Consider the following 25,812-nt stretch of genomic DNA (forward strand, 5'->3'; position numbering starts at 1 on the left):
GCCTACCAGGCTCCTCCATCCATGGGATTTTCCAGGCAAAAGTACTGGAGTGGGGTGCCATTGCCTTCTCTGAAGGAAGATACTATATTGACTAAAACAAAGCAATAAAGAAAAAAACTTTTGTCCTTTTCTCCTCCTTGAAAACTCCAGACCCCTATCTCCTCCTCGAGAGCCCCAGACCCCTTTTTCCTCTCAAGGGCCCTGGACCCCTTCCTCCTTGAGGGCCCCAGACTCCTTATCAACCTACCTGAGAATTAGCTCTCTCATAACCCTCCAGGTGCCTCTGTCTATGGGATTCTCCAGGCAAGGACACTGGAGTGGGTTGCCATTTCCTCCTCCAGGGGATGGATCTTCCTGAGCCAGGGATTGAACCCGAGTCTCTTGAATTTCCTGCATTGGCAGGTGGATTCTTCACCACTGCGCAACCCAGGAAGCCCTTTTAGTTGTTTAAAGCCACCCAGTTTGTGTAATTTGTACAGCATAATTCTTAAGGGTCCTAGGATTTTCAGAATGGTAAATGAGCAAGGGCCTCAACTTTAAGTCAGTTCAGTTCAGTTCAGTCGCTCAGTTGTGTCCGACTCTTTGCGACCCCATGAATCGAAGCACGCCAGGCTTCCCTGTCCGTCACCAACTCCCAGAGTTCACTCAAACTATGTCCATCGAGTCGGTGATGCCATCCAGCCATCTCATCTTCTGTCATCCCCTTTTCCTCCTGCCCCCAATCTCTCCCAGTATCAGAGTCTTTTCCAATGAGTCAACTCTTCGCATGAGGTGGCCAAAGTATTGGAGTTTCAGCTTTAGCATCAGTCCTTCCAATGAACACCCAGGACTGATCTCTTTTAGAATGGACTGGTTGGATCTCCTTGCAGTCCTGGGGACTCTCAAGAGTCTTCTCCAACACCACAGTTCAAAAGCATCAATTCAAGTAACCAGCTGGTTACGGTAACAAATTCAATCAAAACTTTAAAAATGGTCCACATTAAAAGAAAATAATCTTTTAAAAAATCATGGCAAAATAACTTGGTAACTTTTAAAGAACTTGAGAACTTGAAGCAGAGGCTATTTCATAAACAAAGGAAAATAAAGAAATTTATTTGCAATCATAAAACATTTTAACAAACAACTAAGTAAGAAAAATTAGTGATACATCAGTAATTACTATGCTGGTGTCAGAGCATCTTTCTGATCCATCTCCTACCATCCTGGCTTTGCTTCATCTTATTCTAGCAGTTCTGACTGTCTGCCTTCCTCTTCTTCAAAACTGATGTTTCCTGAGAAGAAAAAAGGAAATGTGAGTGTATTAACTTTATTTCTATTTAAAAACTATTGATTTGCTTGCAGATCTTTTGTAACAAATATTAAACACATTATCAGGCAAATTCATGGAATGTTAACTTTTATCTTAGACAGACTTATATAGTTTTTGTTTTGGTACCAGTAATAAAGTAGGCAAAAAATATTTTCAGAGTAAATGCTAAGATAAGAATATGCATGTCAGTGAGAGTAAGGTTCATCATTGTCTTTTGCCTATGTGCACTGATCAGTAATGAAATTGACGGACTATAATTTATAAACAACACTGTTGGAACTCTGGTCTCTATAAAGGCTGTAATCCACACTTCCCACCCTCCTTCCCCACCCCCATAATAGTGTTTATGTGAATTAATGATGAAAAATTAAATGTTGAAAGGGTTTACACTTTGAATGTGCATGCTATATATTTCTTTACAGAGCATTATTATAAAGTGTGATAAAGGTGAAAACCATGTCATAAAATAAAGCCACATCAATATCTACCAGGACACCCAAGTCATGCGGTATTTGGTGAAACCAAGACTAGCAAGGACAGAGTCAGAGAGAACACATGTCACACAGCTGTCCTTGTGCAGGACAGCTAAGAAGGTGTGACATTCCCAGGGTGGATCCCCTGAATGACCCTGGATCCCAGGGTCAGTTCCCCAGGCCTGACCCAAGGACGGCCTCCAGCAAAGGCAAAGAAAACGCTGTGCCCGCTCCAGGGTGCTAGTGCCTCGTCCCCTCTGCCCACCTCGGTCACCGAAGCACAGGCTCACCCTGGTCTAAGCTGTCATATTGGAATTCCTCTCGGTCCTCTCTACTGGCGTCTCCCTCCTCGTCTCCAGGCCGCGTCGACTCTAACTCCCCCTCTGACACATCAGTCAGAGGCTGGACCTCCTCCACCATCTCGCCCCCACCTGAGATGGACAAAAGGAAACGGTATCAGCAGGCGCCTTTTAGCACCCACTCCTGCCTCCTGCTGACAGCAGGGCCCACCTCTCCATCAGGGGACCACCCCCAACTCAGAGTCTCAGCTCCACCCAGGCCTGACACCTGGTCCCCAGTCCCCATCACAGTGACAGGTTTAGGGATGGGCATCCCTTGTCTGATAATCTAATTCCCAAGGGTTTTTTGTTTTAAGTGTACAGTATATATCCCAGGGGTTTTGATGAGCATATGGAGAAAGAAGCCCTCTGTTTTCCAGGGTTCTTGAGCAGATTGGGTGACAATCTGATAAAGTCACTGAGCTTTGATCTCCAAAGGGAAGGGGGTACCACCAAGTAGAGCCAGTACACGGGAAAGTGGAGACCAGAGAGAAGACGCCTGATCCAGCCAGACCTGAGGTCGTCCTACCCGACTGCTCCAGTGGTATGAACCAATGAATTAGTGTCAGTATTATTCCACTTAGGCCAACTGGAGTTGATCTTCAATCCCTTAGGGCTTCCTTGGTAGCTCAGATGGTAAAGAATCTGCCAGCAATGCAGGAGACCCTGGATCAGGAAGATCTCCTGGAGAAGGGCCTGGCAATTCACTTCAGTGTTCTTGCCTGCAGAATCCCATGGACAGAGGAGCCTGGTGGGCTACAGTCCATGGGGGTCACAAAGAGTTGGACACAACTGAGCAACTAGGACTTTCAATCACTTGCAACAGAAGGGCTCCTGCCCAGTGTAACCTTTGATCCTCCACAGCCCTCTGAGGACTTGCCAGGAAGTCCCCTGTGATGGTCACAGAGAAGTGCTGTCCTTCAGGAAGGACCTGTCACTCCAGTTGCAGCCAGAGCCTTGCTCAGGTCATGCCCACAGCCAGTCACAGGCCAAGGAGAAGGACTCAGAGCCTGCTCCCCGAGAGCCCCATTCCCCTCACCCCCTTAGACCTCCATACCCTCAGCTCCTGGGGCCTCCTCCTGGCCTGGTCTGTCTGCAGCGGGCTGCTCCTGGGGGAGGGTCGGGGTCCACAAGGCCAGCTCTGTGATTTTGGTGGCTTTCCATTTTGGAATGACAGTTATCAGTGTCTCCTCCTCCTCCTCCTCTTCTCCTCTTTCCTAAGTTAAAACAATGTAAATTGACCAACATGCATGGGATGTTTACAGTACGGGTAGATGGGACAGGTTTTGAAAGGTGCTTTAACATTTCCATAACAGGATTCAGTAATCAGAGTAATTGCCAGTGTCAATGGTATAATTCAAGAGCTGAAAATGGAGCTTAAAACAACAAGGATGAGAAATCAAAGTGGGATCAGTACAGCTCCCGCACTCATTTCGGTGACAGTGCAAGAGGTTTTCAGACTAACATTTCCAGTTAAGAAATGGCCAGAACTAATGACTCTTTGCAACCATTCAGCTACATTTCAGCTCTAAGATTCTTCAAACATAACGAAACAAACACTGAAACCAAGTAGGACCCCGTGGGGCTCCTGGGCATGGATGTCTTTCTGTGTCCCCCATTTCTTGTTTGTAGGAAACAGACTCCAGCCTTTATGACCTTCCCTGAGTTCCCAAGGGCAGGTTCGGGCACTTGCAGGTTCAGGGAAGCTAATGGATGCAGAGACGAGGGAGGAGCAGCCAAGAAACAACAGAGCAGCCTTGGGGAAGGGGCCCAATTCTGCTTCAAGAGACACACAGAACTGTGTCTTTGAGCTCTTCTGCAGAACTGAAACCCTAACAAGTGGAAGCTGTTAACTACGTGATGAAACATTCTTCATTCTGGAGAGAAGGTCATAGTTGGATAACCTGGAGAACCACAGAACTCATCAGGGGAACACCTGAGGCCAGGTTAAAGGACCGCAGGACCCGCACACACCCCATCCTTGTCAAAACCCTGCCCTTGAACCACTGCTGTGAAACTCCTCGCCAAATCCCTACCCCCCGCCTTGGGACACACTATGGAAGGCATTAGCTTGCTATGTCTGCCTTTGCCTGGCAAACCAGTAAAGCTAGTCTTTTCACCAAAACTCTGTCTCTGAGATTCAATTCTGCATGAGTGGACAGAGGTCAAGATTCAGCATCATCACTGTAAGCAAAAACCTAAAAACACCCAAAGACATCCATATAAGGACATGCAAGGGCATGGACTCCTAAGTTCTAGTCTCAAGGATTATGGAGAGATAAATAAAACACAGTCAAAGTAAACAAAGTCCATCAGTTCTAAATGTGGAATAGTTTATTTGTTGTAGTTCAGTTGCCAAATCATGTCCAACTCTTCGCAACCCTATGGACTACACCAAGCCAGGCCTCCCTGTCCCTCACCACCATGATGTATAATTCCAACAGTGGTTAACAGCCGCATATGTCGATGTTGCCAAGCATATTGGTCTACTCAGATTTGTAGACCAAGTAGACCAATATGCTTGGCAACATCGACATATGCGGCTGTTAACCACTGTTGGAATTTTGGGCTTACCAGGTGGCTCAGATGGTAAAGTGTCTGCCTGCAAAGTGGGAGACCCGGGTTCAATCCCTGGGTCGGGAAGATCCCTTGGAGAAGGAAATGACAACCCACTCCAGTACTGTTGCCTGGAAAATTCTATGGATGGAGGAGTGTGGTAGGCTACAGTCCATGGGGTCGCAAAGAGTTGGACGCGACTGAGCGACTTCACTTTCACTTTCTTTCTCAGATTTGTACTCATCACAAAATTCCAAAGATTTGAACATCAGTCCTATAAATATGGAAAACTTCACTGCCACAAACATGATAACATCTAACACACAGAGTGACAGATCCCTGCCTAATACTTCCCCTGAGTCACTCAGAAATAAACTGAACTCCTTGGTTTAAAAATGTGTACCCCAGGAAGGGTGACGGCAGGACCCCAGGACAGTGGAGCTCAGGCTTCAGTTGTGCCACAATCCCCTGGAGAGGTTGTTCATGTACAGATCGCTGGCCCAGCCCCAGGGTTTCTGATTCAGGAGGTCTGGGGTGAGGTCCAGTAACCTGCATGTGGAACAGACTGCCAGGTGTTGCCAAAGCTGCAGGCCCGGGGACTGCACTGCAGAACTACTGTCTAGGGGGTGCCTGCTGTCTCGTCACTCGTAGGTGCTCACATGCTCTCCCCACAAGATGCAGGCCCTCCTTCTTCCAGCTGCTGGAGGGTGGGTGGCCGCTCACTCATAGCAAAGTCCCTCCCGTGAACTGCCCTTGGCCAAAGCAAGCCGCACAGCCTAGGTTTCATGCCCCTCTCTGTCCACGGGCAGCCCACACCCAGTGACCAGTCCACATGGGAGTCTAAGGTACCTGGCCTCTGTTCAGAACATTTTTAAAAATTATTTTATTTATTTTTGGCTGTGCTGGGTCTTCCTTGCTGCTCTTTCTCTAGTTGTAGTGAGCGGGGGCTACTCTTCCTTGGGGTCGCAGGCTTCTCGCTGTGGACACTTCTCTTGCTGCAGAGCACCAGCTCTAGGGCATGCAGGTTTCCGTGGTTGTGGCTCCCGGACTTGAGAGCAAAGGCTCAAGAGTTGGGCCGCATGGGCTTGGTTGCTCTGGGGCTTGTGGAATCTTCCCATCTCAGGGATTGAACCCTTGTCTCCTGTACTGGCAGGAAGATTCTTTACCACTGGGCCACCAGGGAAGCCCTGTTCAGGACACTTTGAAGGGTTATCCCATTTCAGAGCTCCCACAGGGTCCCATCACAACCCAACTTTCCCTTCTGCCCGACTCCGTTTCCTATACTGCCTCAGGGCAATTGATCCCAACACAGATCTACAAGGTGAACATCATCGAACAGTTTATTTGCCTATGAATGTAGAAAAAGATACAGACTCTGCAACTTACCACGTCAGTCAAGCGATACTCCCCGTGCTGTTCACATCCAATATCAAACACGTACTTTCCAGGGCCAACAGGCTATGAGCAAAGAGAAACCAACTTCATTCTCGAGTGTCAACGCCCGGTAGAAAGTACAAAATGTGTAAATGTGTATACAAAGTACATAGAGTATAAATGTGACCTGCATAAACTCTACCCAGAATCATGGAACTGGGGAAATCCAATACAAATTAAAGATGGCTTTGTAAACTAATGGCTAATGGAATGCAAAGTGTAGGTCCCCTTACCTTTGTTAAAAAAAAAAAAAACTACATTTTATTTCTTTACAAAAGTATTTATGACAGAAATTTTACTTAGTCAACACCCACAGTCAAACTAGCTAGAAAAGGACTACTAATAAATAATTTTAAAATATTTATGGAAATATAGTTGATTTAAAAAGCAGAGACATTACTTTGCCAACAAAGGTCCATCTAGTCAAAACTACGGTTTTCCCAGTAGTCATGTATGGATGTGAGAGTTGGACAATAAAGAAAGCTGAGCCCCGAAGAATTGATGCTTTTGAACTGTAGTGTTAGAGAAGACTCTTGAGAGTCCCTTGGACTGCAAGGAGATTAGACCAGTCAATCCTAAAGGAAATCCATCCTGAATATTCATTGGAAGGACTGATGCTGAAGCTGAAGCTCCAATACTTTGGCTACATGGTGCGAAGAACTGACTCACTGGAAAAGACCCAGATGCTGGGAAAGGTTGAAGGCAGGAGGAGGAGGGGACAACAGAGAATGAGATGGTTGGATGGCATCACCGACTCAATGGCCAGAGTTTGAGCAAGCTCTGGGAGTTGGTGATGGACAGGGAAGCCTGGTGTGCTACAGTCTATGGCGTCACAGAGTCAGACACGACTGAGCGACTAAACTGAACTGAGAGTATGAACATATTTAGAGATACTTAGAAATAGGTATGCTATTTCATCAAGGAATCATCATCTATTTTACTCCCTGTTGTTAATATTTGTTATGCTGATACTTTGACAAAAAACACTGTGTAAACATATTCTGAGCTAAATCTTTATGTACAGTCTTGATAATTTCCTCAAAGTAAGTTTATAGAAATTGAATTTCTGGAGAAAAGTATGTATAGGTAGATAGATAATCTGATAGATTTTATCAGAATGAGCCTCTAGTAACTTTCACTCCCACAACAGCACTTAAGATCCCTTTGTCTTCAAACCCTTATTTTTTTCTGGGCATTAACATTTGTTCTCTTTACATTCTTATATGTAAAAAAATAGAACCTCAGAATTTTAAGTCACATCTTTTACATTATTAGCAAGGTTTAATTTTTTTCAACATTTTTGAAATTTAAATCATGCTGATTGACATAAGTGCTTTACACATTACATGTTACAAATATCCCAAGCCCATTTGTCCTTTAGGTTTTAAATTTTCTTTACTGTGTTTTCTAATCTATATGGGATTATGTTTGTCAAGTGGGATCTCTTGGTTTTTCCTTTATATTTCTGTTTAGAAAGTCCATATTTCTCAAAAAAAAAAAAAAAGCCTATTTTTCTGTCTGTGGCTTTCTGTTTACATTTAAATCTTTATTTCTTCTAGCAAGTATGGTTGGCCAAAACATGTGCTTGGATTTTCCATGACATCATATGGAAAACCCCAAATGAACTTTTGGCCAACCCAGTGTCTTCACCTAAATGCTGAAGGACAAACTCTGGTTTTTTTTCTCCCAAGTTGTCATCAGGCTGTCCCAGCACCATTTCTTGATTTCTCCCCACCATTTCTTTCAGCTGGAAATGACATCCTTTCAAGTGCTAAATTATTATATATGCTTGAATCTGTCTACTCTTTGACCTAAGTCCCTGACTACGTGTATCTCATAACCTAGCAGCACACTGTTTTCGTTATTGAAGCTTTACAGTGTATTTCACAACTTTCCAGCAAGGATGTGAACAGGTAAGTCTCTGAAGGAAGACAGTCAAACTAGCAGGAGAAGTGTTTGAAGATGCTGAGCCTCACCAGTAACCAGTGAACTGCACATTAAAACTATGAGATAACATTTTTTACCCAATTAGGTTTGAAAAAAAAAAATAAAGACTAATAAAATCCAATGTTGGTGAGAAAATGTGATGAAGAGACGCCCATATTCTGTTGATCAGAGTATAAACTAGCTCAGCTTTTCAGGACAATCGGCAGTGTCTGGCATCATTTAAAACATCAACAGTTTGAAAAAAATACCAAATCTAGGAACACAGGCTGCAGCAGTAGGCTGCTGGCATTTGAATCCTAGCTCCACCACTTAACAGAACAACTTTGGGAGCCTCAGTTTAACCTGTCTTTGTTTTTGGTATACTTATACATCAATGGGGACACTTTTATTTTAAATTATATGAGTTAATACATGTAAAATACTTAGAACAGTGCCTGGCACATAGTAATCACTCAAAAAATGATGCAATATTATTAAGGTAGAATGAAACTAAGTTATATACAACATTTACTGCATCTAATCATCAATAAATCACCAGCATCTGTAAGAAAAAAAATATCAATACTTGTACATTCTCCAATTCCACTAGCTAACCAACATAAAAACTTCCAAATGTGCACAGATAGAAGATGTTTCTCTGGGCATATTTTTGTGTCCTGATAACAGAGTGGTCCTATTTATATAGTTAAAATCCCCACACTGCACTTCTGTATGAGCTGTCTATATAAGTCTGTACCTCCAGGCCGCTTGAGGTGGGTGGGGAGGAGTCCAGAGGAGGAGTGTTTTACAAGTGGAACATCCTGGTGTGTTACCTGTGCAACTTTAAATCTTCTACTAACTGGCAGAATGAAGTCTCACTTTCATTCTCATTCCTCAGGTTGGTTTAGGTTCACCATATTCATTGATTCCTCCCAACCAACTTGTGTTAAATTCTCTTTCCTCCACCCACCTCCCTGTGCCAAAAAAATATCAAAGGAGAATTTTGCAAGAATGACATACTCAGTGGAGAAGGAACTGGCAACCCACTCTAGTATTGCTGCCTGGGAAATCCCATGGACAGAGGAGCCTGGTAGGCTATAGTCCATGGGATCACAAAGAGTCAGACACAACTGAACGACTAAAACAGCAAACATGTTTAATGTATAGATTTGAGGAAAAGCTGCCTGCACTAAAGAGACTACAAGTAGAATCTGTAATAAGGGCGTGAATTATACAGGAATGAAAACTGGAATCTGGGGCAACTTTATTAAATCAGTTGGATGTTCCCTATGTCAACATCTAACACCTTTCATTTGCTTCAAAAACTTTCTTTTTGTGGAAAGTGTCTGTTCAACACCTGATCAAAGCTATAGCAAATGCAGGGTGGTAGGTAGGTTCCAAATGATTCAGGGTTTCTCTGCATCCCACCAGGGCTTGGGAAGTAGGACAAGCAAGGTCACAGCATCCTCCAGACAGAGATGATCAGTCGTGGGCACTGTGAACTGGAGACCTCCAGGCCCAAGGCCAGGAGCAGCCCTCCAATCCCACCGCAGCCTGAAGTGGGTGGGCTGGCACAGAGCTCAAGGGAGGAATTCATGGGGTCTTCCTTCCCAGGCTCAGGCTGTGGCCCTCTCAGGAGAAAGAAAGTCAAAACATTACATGCCCAACTGCTCAGTCATTCAAACAAGTAAGTATTTCATATCCAATTTACTTATGAGACCAAGGTCAAGATGCCCCAATGCTATAAGGATTTCCATTGCTGGGAGGCTGTGTGAATGTTACAGAGATGCAGAGATCCGCCAAGCCTCCTCCGCGCCCACCCTGTCCTTTGTGGGTAGCAGAGAGGCTCAGCTCTGTCTCCCGATCTGGAGAGGGTGGACAGTTTGCCTGGGTTTGTCCTCTTTCCTGCTCACACATACTCACAAGCAGGGCAGGGGGTGGGGCATGGAGGGTGCTGCTTATTTCACTGGCAAATGTCACTGCCCATTGACTTACGTTTTTGTTCAAGAACTTGCCCTGGTACCTGTGGTTCAGGTGGATGAGCTCAGCTGCGCCCTCCTGTTGGCCATTCACCCAGGTACCCACGTACTTGCTGCCCGTCTCTGCATAGAAGTAGGTGCCCTGCCCATGCCTGGTGAAGACAAGGAGCACAACACACTTGGTTCTGCTGCAGTGAAAACCCTTCCAGGTTTATGAGACAGAAATTTAAACCCAGGGGGCCTAGGCTGATGTGGCTCACAAACGAAATGGCTTCTATATCTGGGCTCATTCAAAACACATCCTGTTCACAGTCCAGGCATGGCTGGGCACCCCTGCTGGGCAGCGGCAACCTCCTGCCCGTCAGCTGGTTGGCTCAGGCAAGGGGCAGGGCTCCCGGGAGCTGTGACTCAGCCCCAGCAGGTTGTCCTGTGTCCTCCATGGCTTGGGGCCCTTGGACCTGTTTCCCGGGGAATGCACCTGACCAACAGGGCATTGCCCACAGGCTCGCCCTAAAGCTATGAACCGCAGGCCGCGCTGCCCCGTGGGCTCCGGTCATGATTCTGTTGCTTAGTCACAGTCGTGCGCTCACGACGTGAACCGAGCTGTGGGTCCGAGGGGGAATCGAACCTTTGGTGGGCAAACCACTCTCCGGTGTAGGTGTCGTTGTTGATGTAGTAGTACACGCCGTGGCCGTGCCGCAGGTCGTCTGCCCACTCCCCTGGAGGGACGGCACACACGTGTGTGTATGTACATATGTATCTCCACATATGCACATATTTTATCATACATAACATATATCTTGTCATACGTAATAACATACATAAATAGAAATGTTGTTCAAATTAGATTAACATCTACACTGAAATCAAAATGACCACAATGAGATTAGGCTCATAAGGATTTAAAAGAATTCAATTAAATCCTAAATTAAATTGCTTTGAGCTGATTTAAAAAGCAGACGGAGCTATGTCTGGAGCCAGTTTTCTAAGATTTGTGAAACAAAACAAAAGAGAAATCCCACTGCTAGAAGGAGGAGCAGCGACACTCTCCACTTGGGTCTCGGGCTCCAGCGGAAGTCCCGAGGCGGCCTCGGCTCTGGTTTCACGTGGCCAGCAGACAGGCCGCTCCAGCCTGCCCCCTGAGAAGGTGGCATCCGAGCTAAGACACGCCGCTGTCACACAAGCGACATTGTCCCTCGCCTGCATTTACTGAACAAGTACCATCGGTTAGCCCTGGCTCTGAGCATCTCACCTGTGTGAGTCCATCTGGTCCTCACACTGAAGAGGAGGAGGCAGAAACGAGGCGGAATGACGTCCCTGAATAAGGTCACACCTATTGTCACCCCAGCATCAGGGTTGGGCTCACAGACCTTTTTGGAAATCTGATGAAAACTAGACAATTTCTGCCCAGAAAAGCAGCCCAGAGCCTAACCTTTGCACGCGGTTTGCGAAGCTCACCACCCACCCCTGCCTGTCGGAACTGCCTTCATCTCTTGTTGGGATTGACTTCCCTGGTGGCTCAGACAGTAAAGCGTCTGCCTACAATGTGGGAGACCCAGTTTCAATCCCTGGGTGGGGAAGATCCCCTGGAGAAGGAAATGGCAACCCACTCCAGTATTCTTGCCTGGAAAATCCCATGGGTGGAGGAGCCTGGTAGGTTACAGTCCATGGGGTCGCAAACAGTTGGACACGACTGAGCGACTTCACTTTCACTTTTCACTTGTCATCACACAGGTGACAGTGGTCGGGGGAGCAACAGTGAGGTTCATGTTAGGGGCAAGAATCTTCCTGAGACATGACTCTGCCACGTAACACAGAGGTTACAACTACGGCAGAGGTAGGAATGCCTCCCAGAGCAGAAGCCCTCAGTGAAAGAATCATCATATACACAGACACCGTGTTCATCAGAAGAGGGGCTGGTCAGAAACGGAAAACAGCAAAAACGACTCCAAGGAGAAGAATGCCACCAAGCACCAACGGCCTCGGTCCACCCTACTACCCCGGGTCTACCCTCACCCACAGCTTCCCTACACCCTACCCCCCCAGCAAGAAGGTTTGCTTCGTGGTAACACTTCACCTTCATATCTCGATCCATCTGGGTAGATGAACGTGCCTTGGCCGTGCTTTTGGTTTCTAACATATTCTCCGATGTACCGAGCACCATTTTTAAATTTGTAGATCCCCTGAAACACAGTGATGATATAATTTATATCACTCCTGGATTTAATGATTGCTAATAGAGCATTAAATTGGGAAAACCACCCACTCAAGTCACCGATTCTGACCTGGCCGTGTCTTTTACCATGCTCATAGTTCCCTTCATAAATGTCCCCATTGGGCAGTCTGGCTTTCCCGTGTCCGTGCCGTTCACCTGCCTCATTCCGTTCCCCTTCATACTCCTGGACAGAAGATAATCACAGCTACTCTTTATTAAGCACTAACCATGTGCTAAGCATTTTGTGAATTCAATAGTATTCCACTGAACTTTTCCAACCCTTGACCTTGTCTCCCAGGCTCCAGGCCTGGGAGACATGGAGCATCAGTCCAAGCCCACACAGCTGGTCCCTGTCCATGGTGGACATTCACTCTCTCCCTCCACTTTATTATGACAATCCTTTACACTGTAAACAAAACCAACCACTTGGGGGAAAATGCAAGATGGTCCAAGTTGTGTTCTTTACAAGGACATGTTTGAAGTATTAATAGCATTTGCAGGTGGAGCAGGTCCTGAACCCACCTTCTTCCAATAATCCATAATTTAAAATACAAGTCATCCCTGGGTATCCGTGGCCTGAAGACAGCTTTGACCTTGAGGAAAGCTCTGATGTCAGGAGAGGAACAGGGGGAGCTGAGGAATGAATCAGGCTCAATGGTCAGCTTGAGTTTCCAAACTCAATTCAGTTTAACTGATTTTTAAACTCAAGAGGCTTAAGGTTCAAACACTCATAGCCCAATAGGGAAATAATTACATATCTATCTTTATAGTGGGCTTCCCTGGTGACTCAGACGGTAAAGAATCTGCCTGCAATGCAGGAGGCCTGGGTTCGATCCCTGGGTTGGGAAGATGCTCTGGAGAAGAGAATGGCAACCCACTCCAGTATTCTTGCCTGGAGAATTCCATGGACAAAGGAACCTGGAGAGCTATAGTCCATGGGGTTGCAAAGAATTGGACACGACTGAGTGACTAACACACACATACATACACACATCTTTAAAGTAAATCAATAAAAAACAATACTAGCTTCTCATTTCCCTATTGTCTCTATCCTTCATAAAAGACATGTTTCTCAAGCACCTAATTACATGGGTGTAGCATGTAAATAATAAACAATGAAATAGCAAGGGCACAGAGAATGATCTGACCTGGAATTGGATCTGGATAGACATTAGCACAAATTCAGGCACATTAAATCAAGGGCTTTGGGGAAAAAAAACATTTTTGCATTTTTTGTGCTTTTCTAGCACTGTTTGGCTCAGAAATTCATGCTCAGAACATAAGGCAAATTTTATAACCTTACAAATTTGTTTCAGGGTTAGTCTAAATCAAAATGTATAAAAGACTCCTCTTCCTGACCCAGAGACTCCCAAATATACCCACAACGAGCCACAAGGTTGGCACCTTTCTCAGTCCCTTGGACAACAAGGAGATCAAACCAGTCAATCTTAAGAGAAATCAATCCTAAATATTCATTGGAAGGACTGATGCTGAAGTTGAAACTCCAGGATTTTGGTCATCTGATGTGAACAGCATTGGAAAAGTTCCTGATGCTGGGAAAGATTGAGGGCAGAAGGAGAAGAGGGCATCATGGAAGGGTCGGAAGAGCCCAGCTTGGGATGACCAGCCATTCAAGGAAACTGCCTCCGTGGAGGGTAACAGCAGGACTCTTCCAATGCCTTCTATTCGGAAATCTTTGCCTTTAACGGGAGGAGGAAAGGTGGAGGGGGGAGCGAGAAGGGATGTGGTAAGAGGACGTCATAACGTTTCACCTTTCAGAGCCAACTTGCAGGACGCAGCGCCCGCTGTGGCCAGCATGGTCCTTGTCCTTGGCTGGGCCTCCCGGAGGGACTGTGGCGGGCCTCCAGGCCGTCCCACTCTCTGAACCCGGTTTCCAAGGGTCCACGCAACCCTGGGAGCTCCTCCCTTGCCCGGAACTCTCACCCCAAGATCATTCTCTCCCTCCTCTTCCAACTCCTCTGAGCCCAGGTCCGACATGGCTTCGCCCCAGTCTGGATGTCTGCTGCCGCCTGCGCCTTTCTAGTCGGTAGGTACCAGCTGCTTGCACCACCGCGTCCGCCGTCGCCATGGAGACGCGACCAGGCTCTCTCCCTCCCAGCCCTTGCGGAGAAGCTGGGAAGCACGGGAAGGGTAACCGTTAACCTTCGGGTGCTGTCATAGCAACGGGTCGCAACTGCCAGTCGCCTTCTGGGGAGAGGGGCGGGGCCTGGGGCGGGACGGCTTGGGAAGGAGCCAATGCCTGCCTTCAGGTGCTGTCATAACAACGTAAGGAGAGCCTCGGCCAATCGTCACCCACGGAGGAGGGAGGGGGCGGGGCCTGAGGCGTATTGGGTACCCACCTTCTCTCTTACCTGGACACCACATGGCTGTCCCCTTTAACCAGCGGCTGGGTGATGCTGAAACGAGAAGGGGTGGAGGAAGCTCATAGGGCCAGCTCTGGAAAGGCCTCGCCCCCCCTAGAGGTGGACACTGACCTTTCTTAGCCCTGGCCCTTGGTTCCTTGGGTCTCTCCATAGGCCCTGCCTGCCCCTCATCACCTTTCTGGACTCTTCTGACCCTTCCATGTTGGTAGTCCACAGAGATGCGTTCTTCGATATCTTTTCTTGTGTTTGTAAGCATCTTCTCCTGACTCAAGGAGTCAGCTTCGACTCATTAGCAGATGCAAGGCTACCCTGATGCCCGTCAGGGTTTGACACCCCTCCTCCATCCCAGATGTGAAACCAGTCTCCTGGGAATTCCCAGTGGAGCTCACTCCCTCACACACACGCACACACATTCACACTCATTCCCGCTCTTAAATGGGCCTCTCTTCCTAGCTTCCCTCCAGTTATCTGACACTCGGTCTGCCCAGGACCCCTCATGATCTCCTTCCCAGTTCCTCTTGTCACCACCCTGATCCAGGCCTTCTCCCCTTGTTAACTCTGGCAATAGGCTCTGATTCAGCCTGTTTGTCTCCAGACTTAGGCACTCTTAACCACTTCACCCTCCTCCTCTATTTGGAAACCCACGTGCAGACCAGACTGCATGCAGACCACTGTATTCACTATCTCCATATTCAAACCCCAAGTCATCCTCTCAGCCTCCTGGTCCATCAACACCTTCCTATACTTGTTACATGATTCAGATAAAAGCAAACCATGAGCACAGTCCCCAATACATCCTTCACTTCCCCACGTCTGTGTCTTGGCCTATGCCAAATGCTTCCCCTGGAAGTCTTCCTTCTGATGGCCTTGCCTATAGTCAGAGCCATTCTTCAAAGACTGGCTAAGGAACCACTTCCAGAAAAAGCTCCAAATTCATGATAAGGATGCCCCCAGGGAGGAAGAGAGGGACAGGGTTGGAGAAAGAGGAAAGGACTTCACCTCTCTGTATCATCTGTCTATCTATCCATCTGTGTATCTAGTTTAAAGGTCTGAGCATGACAATATGCAAAATTTAAAGTAGTGAGTTTTTGTTAGTATATATTAACCATATTCCTCTGTATTTTTAATTTTTTACTCTAAATATTGGACACCTTCCACCTGCAGCTTCTTCTGATCCTTCAAGTGAGTTGTTCTCGCTGTCTTTCTCTTAATTCCCATTGTACCTTGAGCCATCTTTATCATACACACAGGACAAGCTCTGTCTCACGTCACAGTCATCCAGGTGGTTATCTGATTATTGGACACTCAGGAGCCACATTGCCCTCATCTCTGCCTCCCCACAGCACCTAGAAAAGTGTTTTGCACACAGTGGATGATCAACCAAGCCAGGGAAATCCAGTCCACGTGAGCCTTTAGATCCCCGAGTGAGACGCAAATATGTTCTTCCTTTATCACATATACTTGAAAGCATCTCTATTTTGCATGTGGAAATGAACAAAGACCACTCAATGAGAGCAAGCAAAGACTTTTATTCGGGGCTTGTTCTAGCAAGAGGGTCAGTCATGATCACTTATATTTTGAAAGAGACTAAAAAGCAGGCAGAGGAGTGGGAAAACTTTATAGAGGAAAAAACGTAAGAATTTAGTATCCTGATCAGAGGCTGAGAGTATGGGGGAAGCTGCTGGAGGGCTCAGGAGAACCCAGGCATCCTATGTGATCGGTGAGGGTAGAAATTCAGCTTTCTCTGATTGGCCCTAAGGTGGAAATGGGGGCAAAAATTAGGTAAACTCTCACTATTAATCAAGTCTTGGCCATTTGGTGGTGCATGTGTGCTCAGTCGTGTCTGACTCTTTGTGACCCCATGGACTGTAGCCCGCCAGGATCCTCTGTCTGTGGGATTCTCCAGGCAAGAATACTGGAGTGGTTTTCCATTTCTTCCTCCAGGGGATCTTCTCTACCCAGAGATCGTCTTCTGTGTCTCCTGCATTGGCAGGCATATTCTCTACCACTGAGTCACCTGGGAAGCCGCATTTGGAGCCTATTGTTAAAGGGGTTCTTATTTGCTCCTGGATCAGTTAGAAAAGGACTGACTTCCTGGGAGTCTGGCCTACAGTAGGGTGGTTTCCTGGGAGGGTTACTGTAGATAGTGGGTTGGTTTCCTGGGCTTGCTGCTGCAAGTTGTGGATCAAAATTCAGTTTTTAATTACGGTTTGGCCACTGTACATTTGTATATCTAATTCTTAATGTGTTTTTGCAAATTATACAAATAATGTGTTTTATCTTAAATCTAAATATTGCATGGTATTCTTAGTGGCTTTTAAGGTTTAATAACTTTTATAATAATAATATTCCCAATTTTTAATTATTTAAATCTAATACTTTAAAAAATTGATCTGCTGCTGCTGCTGCTAAGTCACTTCAGTCGTGTCCGACTCTGTGCGACCCCATAGACGGCAGCCCACCAGGCTCCCCCGTCCCTGGGATTCTCCAGGCAAGAACAGTGGAGTGGGTTGCCATTTCCTTCTCCAATGCATGAAAGTGAAAAGTGAAAGTGAAGTTGCTCAGTTGTGTCTGACTCCCAGTGATCCCAGGGACTGCAGCCCACCAGGGTCCTCCGTCCATGGCATTTTCCAGGCACGAGTACTGGAGTGGGTTGCTAGTGCCCTCTCCAATGGAGGGAAAACAAGTCTTAAAGTCATCTTCATTTAGTGGAAACATTACTCACCTAGAGCCAAAATGCCCAACTTTAAAGTCTGGGATTGCACAGCCTATTAGCTTTGGTGACCTCAGGGAACTCCCCGGTCCTCTGAGCCTCAGTTTCCTATCCTGCTGTTGTTGTTCAGCTGCTAAGTCGTGTCCGACTCTTTGTGACCCCATGAACTGCAGCATACCAGGATTCCCTGTCCTTCACTATCTCCCAGAATTTGCTCAAACTCATGTCCACTGAGTCATTGATGCCATCCAACCAGCTCATCTTCTGTTGCCCCCTTTTCCTCTTGCCCCCAACCTTTCCCAGCATCAGGGTCTTTTCCAATGAGTTGGCTCTTCCCATCAGGTGGCCAAAGTGTTGGAGTGTCAGCTTCAGCATCAGTCCTTCCAGTGAACATTCAGGGTTGATTTCCTTTAGGATTGACTGATTTGATCTCATTGCTGTCCAAGGGACTCTCAAGAGTCTTCTCCAGCACCACAGTTCAAAAGTATCAATTCTTTGACCCTTCTTTATGGGTCATAAAGCCTTCTTAATGGTCCAACTCTCACATCCCTATCCTGTTAACTGAAGGGAATAAACCCTTCCCAACTCAAACAGTTGCCCTGGGGATCAAAGATGACACTTTATTAGTACATTATTTATTATGCTAGCTATATAATGCTATCAACAAAGATATTACAAAAGAATCACACATCATTAACAGAAAATTCTCATACCCACCTCCCCTTAAAGGTATGTTGTGGGATGTTGCTGGAGAGGGAAGCAGTGACTGAGGAAACACAGAGTTTGATCTTACTGGCAGCATTACAGAGCCCAAACCCATGATGCAGATATCCAAATAATCCCCAGGTCTTCCAGAACACACAAACCTTTCCCTCTGAAACAGCTGCATAATGGAAGGTTGCAGTCTTAACCACATCCCAGACCCAAATCCATCACTCTTCAAAAAACAAAACAATGTACAGGCAAATTAATGCACAAGACCCTACAATTATATTGTTTGTTACCTGCAAAGTTAAAAACACTGTAAACACCCAAATGAACAGTATTTCTTGTGGGAAAAAGTGGGGACTTCAGAAGGACTGATTGTGATTTTCTTCTTTATATTTGACAGATGCCACATTTAATTCAGTAGACCATGTCTTTTTTAATAAAACCTCAAAACATTTTCAATATTAGAAATCTGGAATGAAATGGAAATACAATCAAGAATATGCAACTAGATGTTAACTTTTCTGCACATAAAAAAAAATGTCAGAAATTCAAATTTTCTCTCACAATGCCAGGAAGTAATAATGTTCTGACTGTGCTGGCAGTGTTTGAGGAATTTTATAGGAATTGTCTTATTAAATAATCACTGTCATTTCCCCATTGTACAGCTAAGGAAAAGAAGCCACAGAGAGGTAAAAGACATTGCTCAAAATCACACAGCCAATGGGATTCAAACCATGCCATCTGACTCAAGCTATTACTGTTAATCACTATACTCTACTGCCCTCCCCCCAGATCTCTGATTTAAAGGAATAACTATGGTTTTCTGGAAGTGACCTTAAGTTAAAGAAAGTGAAGTTGCTCAGTCATGTCCAACTCTTTGCAACCCCATGGACTGTAGCCCACCAGGCTCCTCCGTCCATGGGATTCTCCAGGTGAGAATACTGGAGTGGGTTGCCATTCCCTTCTCCAGGGGATCTTCCCGACCCAGGGATTGAACCCAGGTCTCCCGAATTGGAGGCAGACACTTTAACCTCTGAGCCACCAGGGAAGCTCTTAAGAGAGAGGAAGTGACCTTAACCATCTACCAAGTGGAGAACCACTGGCTCAAAGATCCTTTGATTAAAAAAACCAGAAAGTGGTTTAAACATACCCTGCTCTGGATCACACCATAAGCAGCTGGATGTCTAGCCATTGAATTATTAGATCCTAAAACTTACAATTTGATTTATGTCTTAAGCAAATAAGTCAGTCCCCCTGCCCCTCAAAGTCCCTTGTGGCTCTGTTGGTAAAGAATTCTCCTGCAATGCAGGAGACCCAGGTTTGATCCCTGGGTTGGGTAGACCCCCTGGAGAAGGAAAAGGCAACTCACTCCAATATTGTTTGGAGAATCCCATGGACAGAGGAGCTTGCGGGGCTACAGTCCATGGGTTAATAAGAGTCAGACATGACTTACTGACTAAATCACCAACATCCCTCAAAAATATCTTTCAGTCAATCTATAGTAATTTCACTACCCTGCAGGTTTAGCAGTTGTCCAAATAAGGCAAAGTAAGGTAAACTTCAGGACTGGACCCCCAGCCTCCTGCAGCAGCAACTAGCCCAGAGATTGCTTCCAGAAAGAGGATGCTGTCTCTCAGGTCAGGCTGAGAGCCCCACCCACCCTCTCCCTAGGGAGACCAGAAAAGGCATCATTAGGTCAATGGGACCTCAGGCAGCCTCAGCCTCTGTGACCCTTAACCCCCAGGTGATAAGCAATCATTTGGTGATCACAGAAGCAGAGTTTTCCAACTCCGGAGGCCTGCAGAGCTTTCCAACTCTGGAGGCCTGCAGAGCGCTCACACAGCGAGGCCATCACTAGGAGTTTCTTCCCAGGAAAAAGGAGGAAGTTCTCTTCTACTTCCTCCCCTGGCCCTGGAGGCACTTCCATAATCCCCCAGCCAGCCGGCCCCTCCCATCACCCCCCGGGAAGGGGTTCCCGTCCTCTCCCCTTCCCCCACCCTTGCGCAGATAAGGCCTCCGCGGGAGAAGGGAGGGGCGCGGCGGCGGCGGGCCCTTGGGTGAGTGGAGAAGGCCGGGACCACGGTTTCTCCGAGCTCCTTCCCCCAGGCAGAAGTTAACTTTTTGCTTTTCTTAAATATAAATGAGAGACCCTCCTCTCTCTACCTCCCCCACACCCAGCGAAAAGGAGTGAAGGAAACCCGTCGAAGGTTCAGCGCTGAGGAGCTGAGGAGGGTGCCTTGTGCTTATAGGGTGGGACTGCCCCGGGGGAGGAAAGTGTCCTGGAGGCCTCCTGGGGGTCCGCTTCCGAGCTTCCACACCTTTCTGACTAGCCTCCTTGCCGGGTCGGGCTGCCAGGCAGTTGCCATGGCGACTGGCTGAGTCGAGGCCCTTCCCTACTTGAGAATGCTGTGCTCTGCTAAGTCGCTCAGTAGTGTCAGACTTTGCGACCCCATGGACTGCAGTCCGCCAGGCTCCTCTGTTCAAGGGATTCTCCTGGCAAGAATACTGCACTGGGTTGCTATTTCCTTCTCCAGGGGATCTTCCCAACCCAGGGATCAAATCCAAGTCTCCCACATTGTGGGCGGATTCCTTACCGACTGAGAAAAGTCAAGTCCCTGAGGACTGATGCAAATAGGGTTGGTTCCCTGTTTGTTTACAAACTGCTCAGATAAAAACCACAGACTTTTCACCATAATGAATTCAGGCCCATCTTCACTGTGGAAATGGAAGGTTGTTTATTAAAATACTTGTATTCTTGAGTATTGAACTCCTCAGTTCAGTTCAGCCGCTCAGTCTTGTCTGACTCTGCAGCCCCATGGACTGCAGCAGGCCAGGCTTTGCTGTCCATCACCAACTCCCAGAGCATGCTCAAACTCATGTCCATCCAGTCAGTGATGGTACTCTCATCCTCTGTGGTCCCTTTCTCCTCCTACCTTCAATCTTTCCCAGAATCAGAGTCTTTTCCAATGAGTCAGTTCTTCCCATCAGGTAGCCACAGTATTGGAGTTTCAGCTTCAGCATCAGTCCTTCCAATGACCATTCAGGATGGATTTCTTTTAGGATTGACTGGTTTGATCTCCTTGCAGTCCAAGGGACTCTCAAGAGTCTTCTCCAACACCACAGTTCAAAAGCATCAACTCGTCAGTGCTAAGCTTTCTTTATGGTCTCACATCCATACCTTACATCCATACGTGACTACTGGAAAAACCATAGCTTTGACTAGATGGACCTTTGTTGGCAAAATAATGTCTCTGCTCTTTAATATGCTCTCTAGGTTGGTCATAGTTTTTCTTCCAAGGAGCAAGCATCTTTTAATTTCATGGCTGCAGTCACCATCTGCTGTGATTTTGGAACCCAAGAAAATTGAACTCCTATATATGCACAAACACACACTTAGAGGTGTACCTACAGATAGATATAAAAACACAGGCACTGCAATTGCTTTAAAAAAAAAAATAGAGTTTCTATGGCATTTAGTGGGTAGGAGTCAGACCCAAATTTGAAATCTTAGCTTTGTTTGCTTCTTTCTGAATAAAATGGTGGTAATAGTTCACTGTCCTTTTAGGGTTGTTGTAAGGTCTAAATAAGATGTTTATAATGAGCTTAGTGTGTGCCCAGCACATAGTAAAGCACCTGGTAAATACTAGCTATTATTATTAATAATTACACTGCTGTTGCTCAACAATAATAGTAAATGTTCACTATTATTGTTAATAACTGCACTTTGGTTACTCATATAGAAACAAGCACATTCTGTTCATCAACAGGTCTTTGGGGAGGTTTTGACTCCAGATTATCTTGGTCATTTTCAATTGTGTCTTCCTGGAGAAGACCAAACTGCCAAAGATGGTTCAGCCAGGTAATTGTGACAGTCAGAAGTTACTCTGTGAACAACAGATGATGTTTAATGCTTATATTTAATACCACTAATACCCATAAGGGTTGAAAGAGACAGAAGTTTCTGGAAATATACAGATAAGTAGGTTTCTATGTGTAAGGAGCTCTTTTAACTGTTTGAGGTTATGTCTCTTATACGAGTACAGCTTCCTGGTGGCTCAGATGGTAGAGAATCTGACTGTCATACTGGAAACCTGGGTTCAAGCCATGGCTCGGGAAGATCCCCTGGAGAAGGGAATGGCTACCCACTACAGGATTCTTGCCTGGAGAATCCCATGGACAGAGGAGCCTGGCGGGCTATAATCTATGATTATCACTCTTATAAGCGTGGCAGTTGACAAGAAGGAAATACACATCCCTAGAGACATTACTTTGCCAACAAAGGTCCGTCTAGTCAAGGCTATGGTTTTTCCTGTATGGATGTCATGTATGGATGTGAGAGTTGGACTGTGAAGAAGGCTGAGCGCTGAAGAATTGATGCTTTTGAACAGTGGTGTTGGAGAAGACTCTTGAGAGTCCCTTGGACTGCAAGGAGATCCAACCAGTCCATTGTGAAGGGAGATCAGCCCTGGGATTTCTTTGGAAGGAATGATGCTAAAGCTGAAACTCCAGTACTTTGGCCACCTCATGTGAAGAGTTGACTCATTGGAAAAGACTCTGATGCTGGGAGGGATTGGGGGAAGGAGGAGATGGGGACAACAGAGGATGAGATGGCTGGATGGCATCACTGACTCGATGGACATGAGTCTGAGTGAACTCCAGGAGTTGGTGATGGACAGGGAGGCCCGGCGTGCTGCGATTTATGGGGTCGCAAAGAGTCGGACATGAGTGAGCGACTGAACTGACTGACTGACTGACCTGTTAATGCCTTATTCTAAAATGAATGTCCTTCCCTGGTGGCTCAGATGGTAAAGCATCTGTCTGCAATGCAGGAGACCTGGGTTCAATCCCTGGGTCGGGAAGATCCCCTGGAGAAGGAAATGGCAGCCCATTCCAGTACTCTTGCCTGGAAAATCCCATGAACAGAGGAGCCTGGTGGGCTACAGTCCATGAGGTCGCATAGAGTCAGACATGACTGAGCGACTTAACTTTCACTTTCCCGACTTGCAGATAAGAAGCTTGGTTCTGCGTCTGATATTACCTGTGACCTTGCTATGACCCGCAGTGATGGTGGTAGGAGATCCTATGGGACAAGGGGCTGCACCTTTCAGGGCCAGACGAGTCTCTCTGAGTAAGGAGCAGAGGAGGAGGGTGCAAGCTGAGTGACATGTACACACTTCCCAGAATCAGGCTGCCCAACCTGCCGGAGGTCATAAGGGTCAAATAAGATGTTGAGGATGAGAATGCTCTGGAAACGCCAGATGCTGGGGAAACGTAACATGTATGTTTAACTGATCTTTTGAAGTCATTGATTGTATAATATTTGATGCATACAGAAGAATACATATTCAGAAATGTCAGTGATGTAACAAAGTCACTCAGTGAACACCTGGGAACCTCTCCCCCAGCTAAAGAAATGAATGAAGAAATGAGGAAAATCATAACCCTCTGAGTGCACAGGTCTCTGTCCACACCTCAAATCCGACTCTGCTGTAGAATTCAGTTGTATAGGATGAAGGGTTACTGGGCGGTGGGAAGAAACCTTAAGACTATAAACACCTACTCCCGCATTGCCTTCTAGAACTCCAGTCCTGCCCACTCCAACAGAGTGACTGATCGCTGCTGCTCCCCCGCCTGCTGTAAGTCATTTCTCTTATCTGCTAATTTTCTGGGCAAAACAGTGTCTCAGAGTGCCTTTACTTTGTATTTCCCTGATTATTTGTGGAGATAAGGACCCTCCCTCCCCCACCCCAGGGCTCCTTCTCCCTCTACGTTAGCTATTGCTGACTATTTAGATCACATTTCTCCAAGACACCCTCATGGATCCTTGTACGTTGTTGCTTGTTCTCTGAAACACAAGACCCATGTTCTCTACCTGGGGAATAGTTCTTCAGCTTTACTACAGTAATTCCCCTACATACGAACCTTCAAGTTGTGAACTTTCAAAGATGCAAACATGCATTCCATCAACGTCAGGCGTGAGTGAAACTGCAGCTTGCCCTTCGTCTCCTATTGCTGGTGACCCTTCAGCTCTATAATCTCCCACCTCCTCTCCCTCCTGCAGTCAGTAACTCTTCTTGTCTGTTCACTCAATGCCAGCCCCCGTATGTCAGCTGTTGTCCTGGACTACTGTACTTTTCAAGATACTGTTCTATAATACTAACATGTTTTTCTTTATTTTTTGGTTGTTTCTTTTGTGGATTATTTGTGTGAAAAGTATTATAAATCTATCCCAGTAGAGTACTATATAGCTGATTGTGTTCACTGGGTACCTGGACTGAATTTGTTGTACTTATGAACAAATTGGACTTGGAATGGAACTCATTCATACATAGGGGACTTACTGTAACTTACCTAGATGTCACCTCTGGGGGCCGCCTCTCCTGATGGCGAGACGCCTCTCTGGCTCCTTCTGACCCCCCTCTGGCTGTGGTTGTTGCCCCCCCTGCCTAGCTGTGACTTGTGTTTCTGGGTCAACCTCCCTAGGGGGACCAGGGCCTTGACCCCTGCAATCTAGCACAGAGCCTAGACTTGGATTATTAAAATTACTAAATGCTCTCAGAAAATTGGGAAAATACAGTAAAGTATAAAGAGGTAAGTAAAGATGACCACTAACCCTGCCTTCCAAAGACTTCTCGTATCCTCCTCCGCTTATCCTCCCAGCCTTCTTGAATGGGGATGTATTTGTATTTAATTGGAGTTGTTTTATTTTTCACTTACGATTATGGGGTAATGCACCCAAATGTCTTCAAAAGTGTTTTCAGAAACAATAGTATTTCATCTTAAAAGTTCCTGTCCGTGTCCATGCTCAATTCTGTCTGACTCTTTGTGAGCCCACCAGGCTCCTCTTTCAATGGAATTTTCCAGGTGGGAATACTGGAGTGGGTTGCCATTTCCTCCTCCAGGAGATTTTCCCTACCCTAGGACTGAACCTGCCTCTCCTGTGCTTCCTACATTGGCAGGCAGATTCTTTACCACTGACTTACAGGGTTCACTTCAGTTCATTCACTCAGTCTTGTTCAACTCTTTGTGACCTCATGGACTGCAGTATGCCAGCCTTCCCTGTCCATCACCAACTCCCAGAGCTTGCTCACACTCTTGTCCATTGAGTCAGTGATGCCATCCAACCATCTCATCTTCTGTTGCCCCCTTCTCCTCTTGCCCTCAATCTTTCCCAGCATCAGGGTCTTTTCCAATGAGTTGGCTCTTTGCATGAGGTGGCCACAGTATTGGAGTTTCAGCTTCAGCATCAGTCCTTCCAATGAATATTCAGGACTGATTTCTTTTAGGATTGACTGGTTTGATCTCCTTGTGGTCCAAGGAACTCTCAAGTCTTCTCCAACACCACAGTTCAAAAGCATCAAGTCTTCAGAGCTCAGCTTTCTTTATTGTCCAACTCTCACATCCATACATGACTACTGGAAAAACCATAGCTTTGACTAGATCAACCTTTGTTGGCAAAAGAATGCCTCTGCTTTTTAATATGCTGTCTAGGTCAGTCATAGCTTTGCTTCCAAGGAACAAGCATCTTTTAATTTCATGGCTGCGGTCACCATCTGCAGTGATTTTGGAGCCCAAGAAAATAAAGTCTGTCACTGTTTCCCCATCTGTTTGTCATGAAATGATGGGACTGGATGCCAGGATCTTAGTTTTTTGAATGTTGAAATTTAAGCCAACTTTTTTCCACTTTCCTCTTAAAATTATTTTGACTCAATCAAGATTTGATATAAAAGAATGAGTGAAAATGTTCAATACACATTTGAAGGATGTAGAGGTG

At 46.1% G+C, this 25,812-nt stretch overlaps 2 protein-coding genes across 8 annotated transcripts in view; one reads left to right on the top strand and one right to left on the bottom strand.

The window, feature by feature from the left end:
* Window positions 1-1,060: 1,060 nt before the first annotated feature.
* RSPH1 (radial spoke head component 1) lies at window positions 1,061-14,257 on the bottom strand. Of its 2 annotated transcripts, XM_005202022.5 has the most exons (9): window positions 14,175-14,257; window positions 12,301-12,414; window positions 12,093-12,198; window positions 10,644-10,734; window positions 10,032-10,167; window positions 6,063-6,134; window positions 3,178-3,337; window positions 2,073-2,213; window positions 1,061-1,271 (listed from the first exon to the last, which is right to left on the bottom strand). In XM_005202022.5, exons 1-9 carry the CDS (start codon window positions 14,226-14,228, stop codon window positions 1,219-1,221), a joined length of 927 nt encoding a protein of 308 aa, XP_005202079.1. In that variant the 5' UTR covers window positions 14,229-14,257; the 3' UTR covers window positions 1,061-1,218.
* SLC37A1 (solute carrier family 37 member 1) overlaps window positions 14,187-25,812 on the top strand; it is a 101,615-nt gene continuing 89,989 nt past the window's right edge. Inside the window, exons 1-2 of one of the 6 annotated variants that reach the window (XM_024996552.2) lie at window positions 14,187-14,277; window positions 23,617-23,674. The gene's annotated coding sequence lies outside the window, so the exon portion shown is untranslated. Of the gene's footprint in view, window positions 14,278-20,011; window positions 20,096-23,616; window positions 23,675-25,812 lie in introns of those variants that run through there. The other 5 variants (XM_059889344.1, XR_009495520.1, XM_059889361.1 and 2 more) reach the window with 5 other exon arrangements.

Source organism: Bos taurus, chromosome 1 (assembly GCF_002263795.3).
Source record: "Bos taurus isolate L1 Dominette 01449 registration number 42190680 breed Hereford chromosome 1, ARS-UCD2.0, whole genome shotgun sequence".
In the NCBI taxonomy this organism is placed as follows: Eukaryota; Metazoa; Chordata; class Mammalia; order Artiodactyla; family Bovidae; genus Bos; species Bos taurus.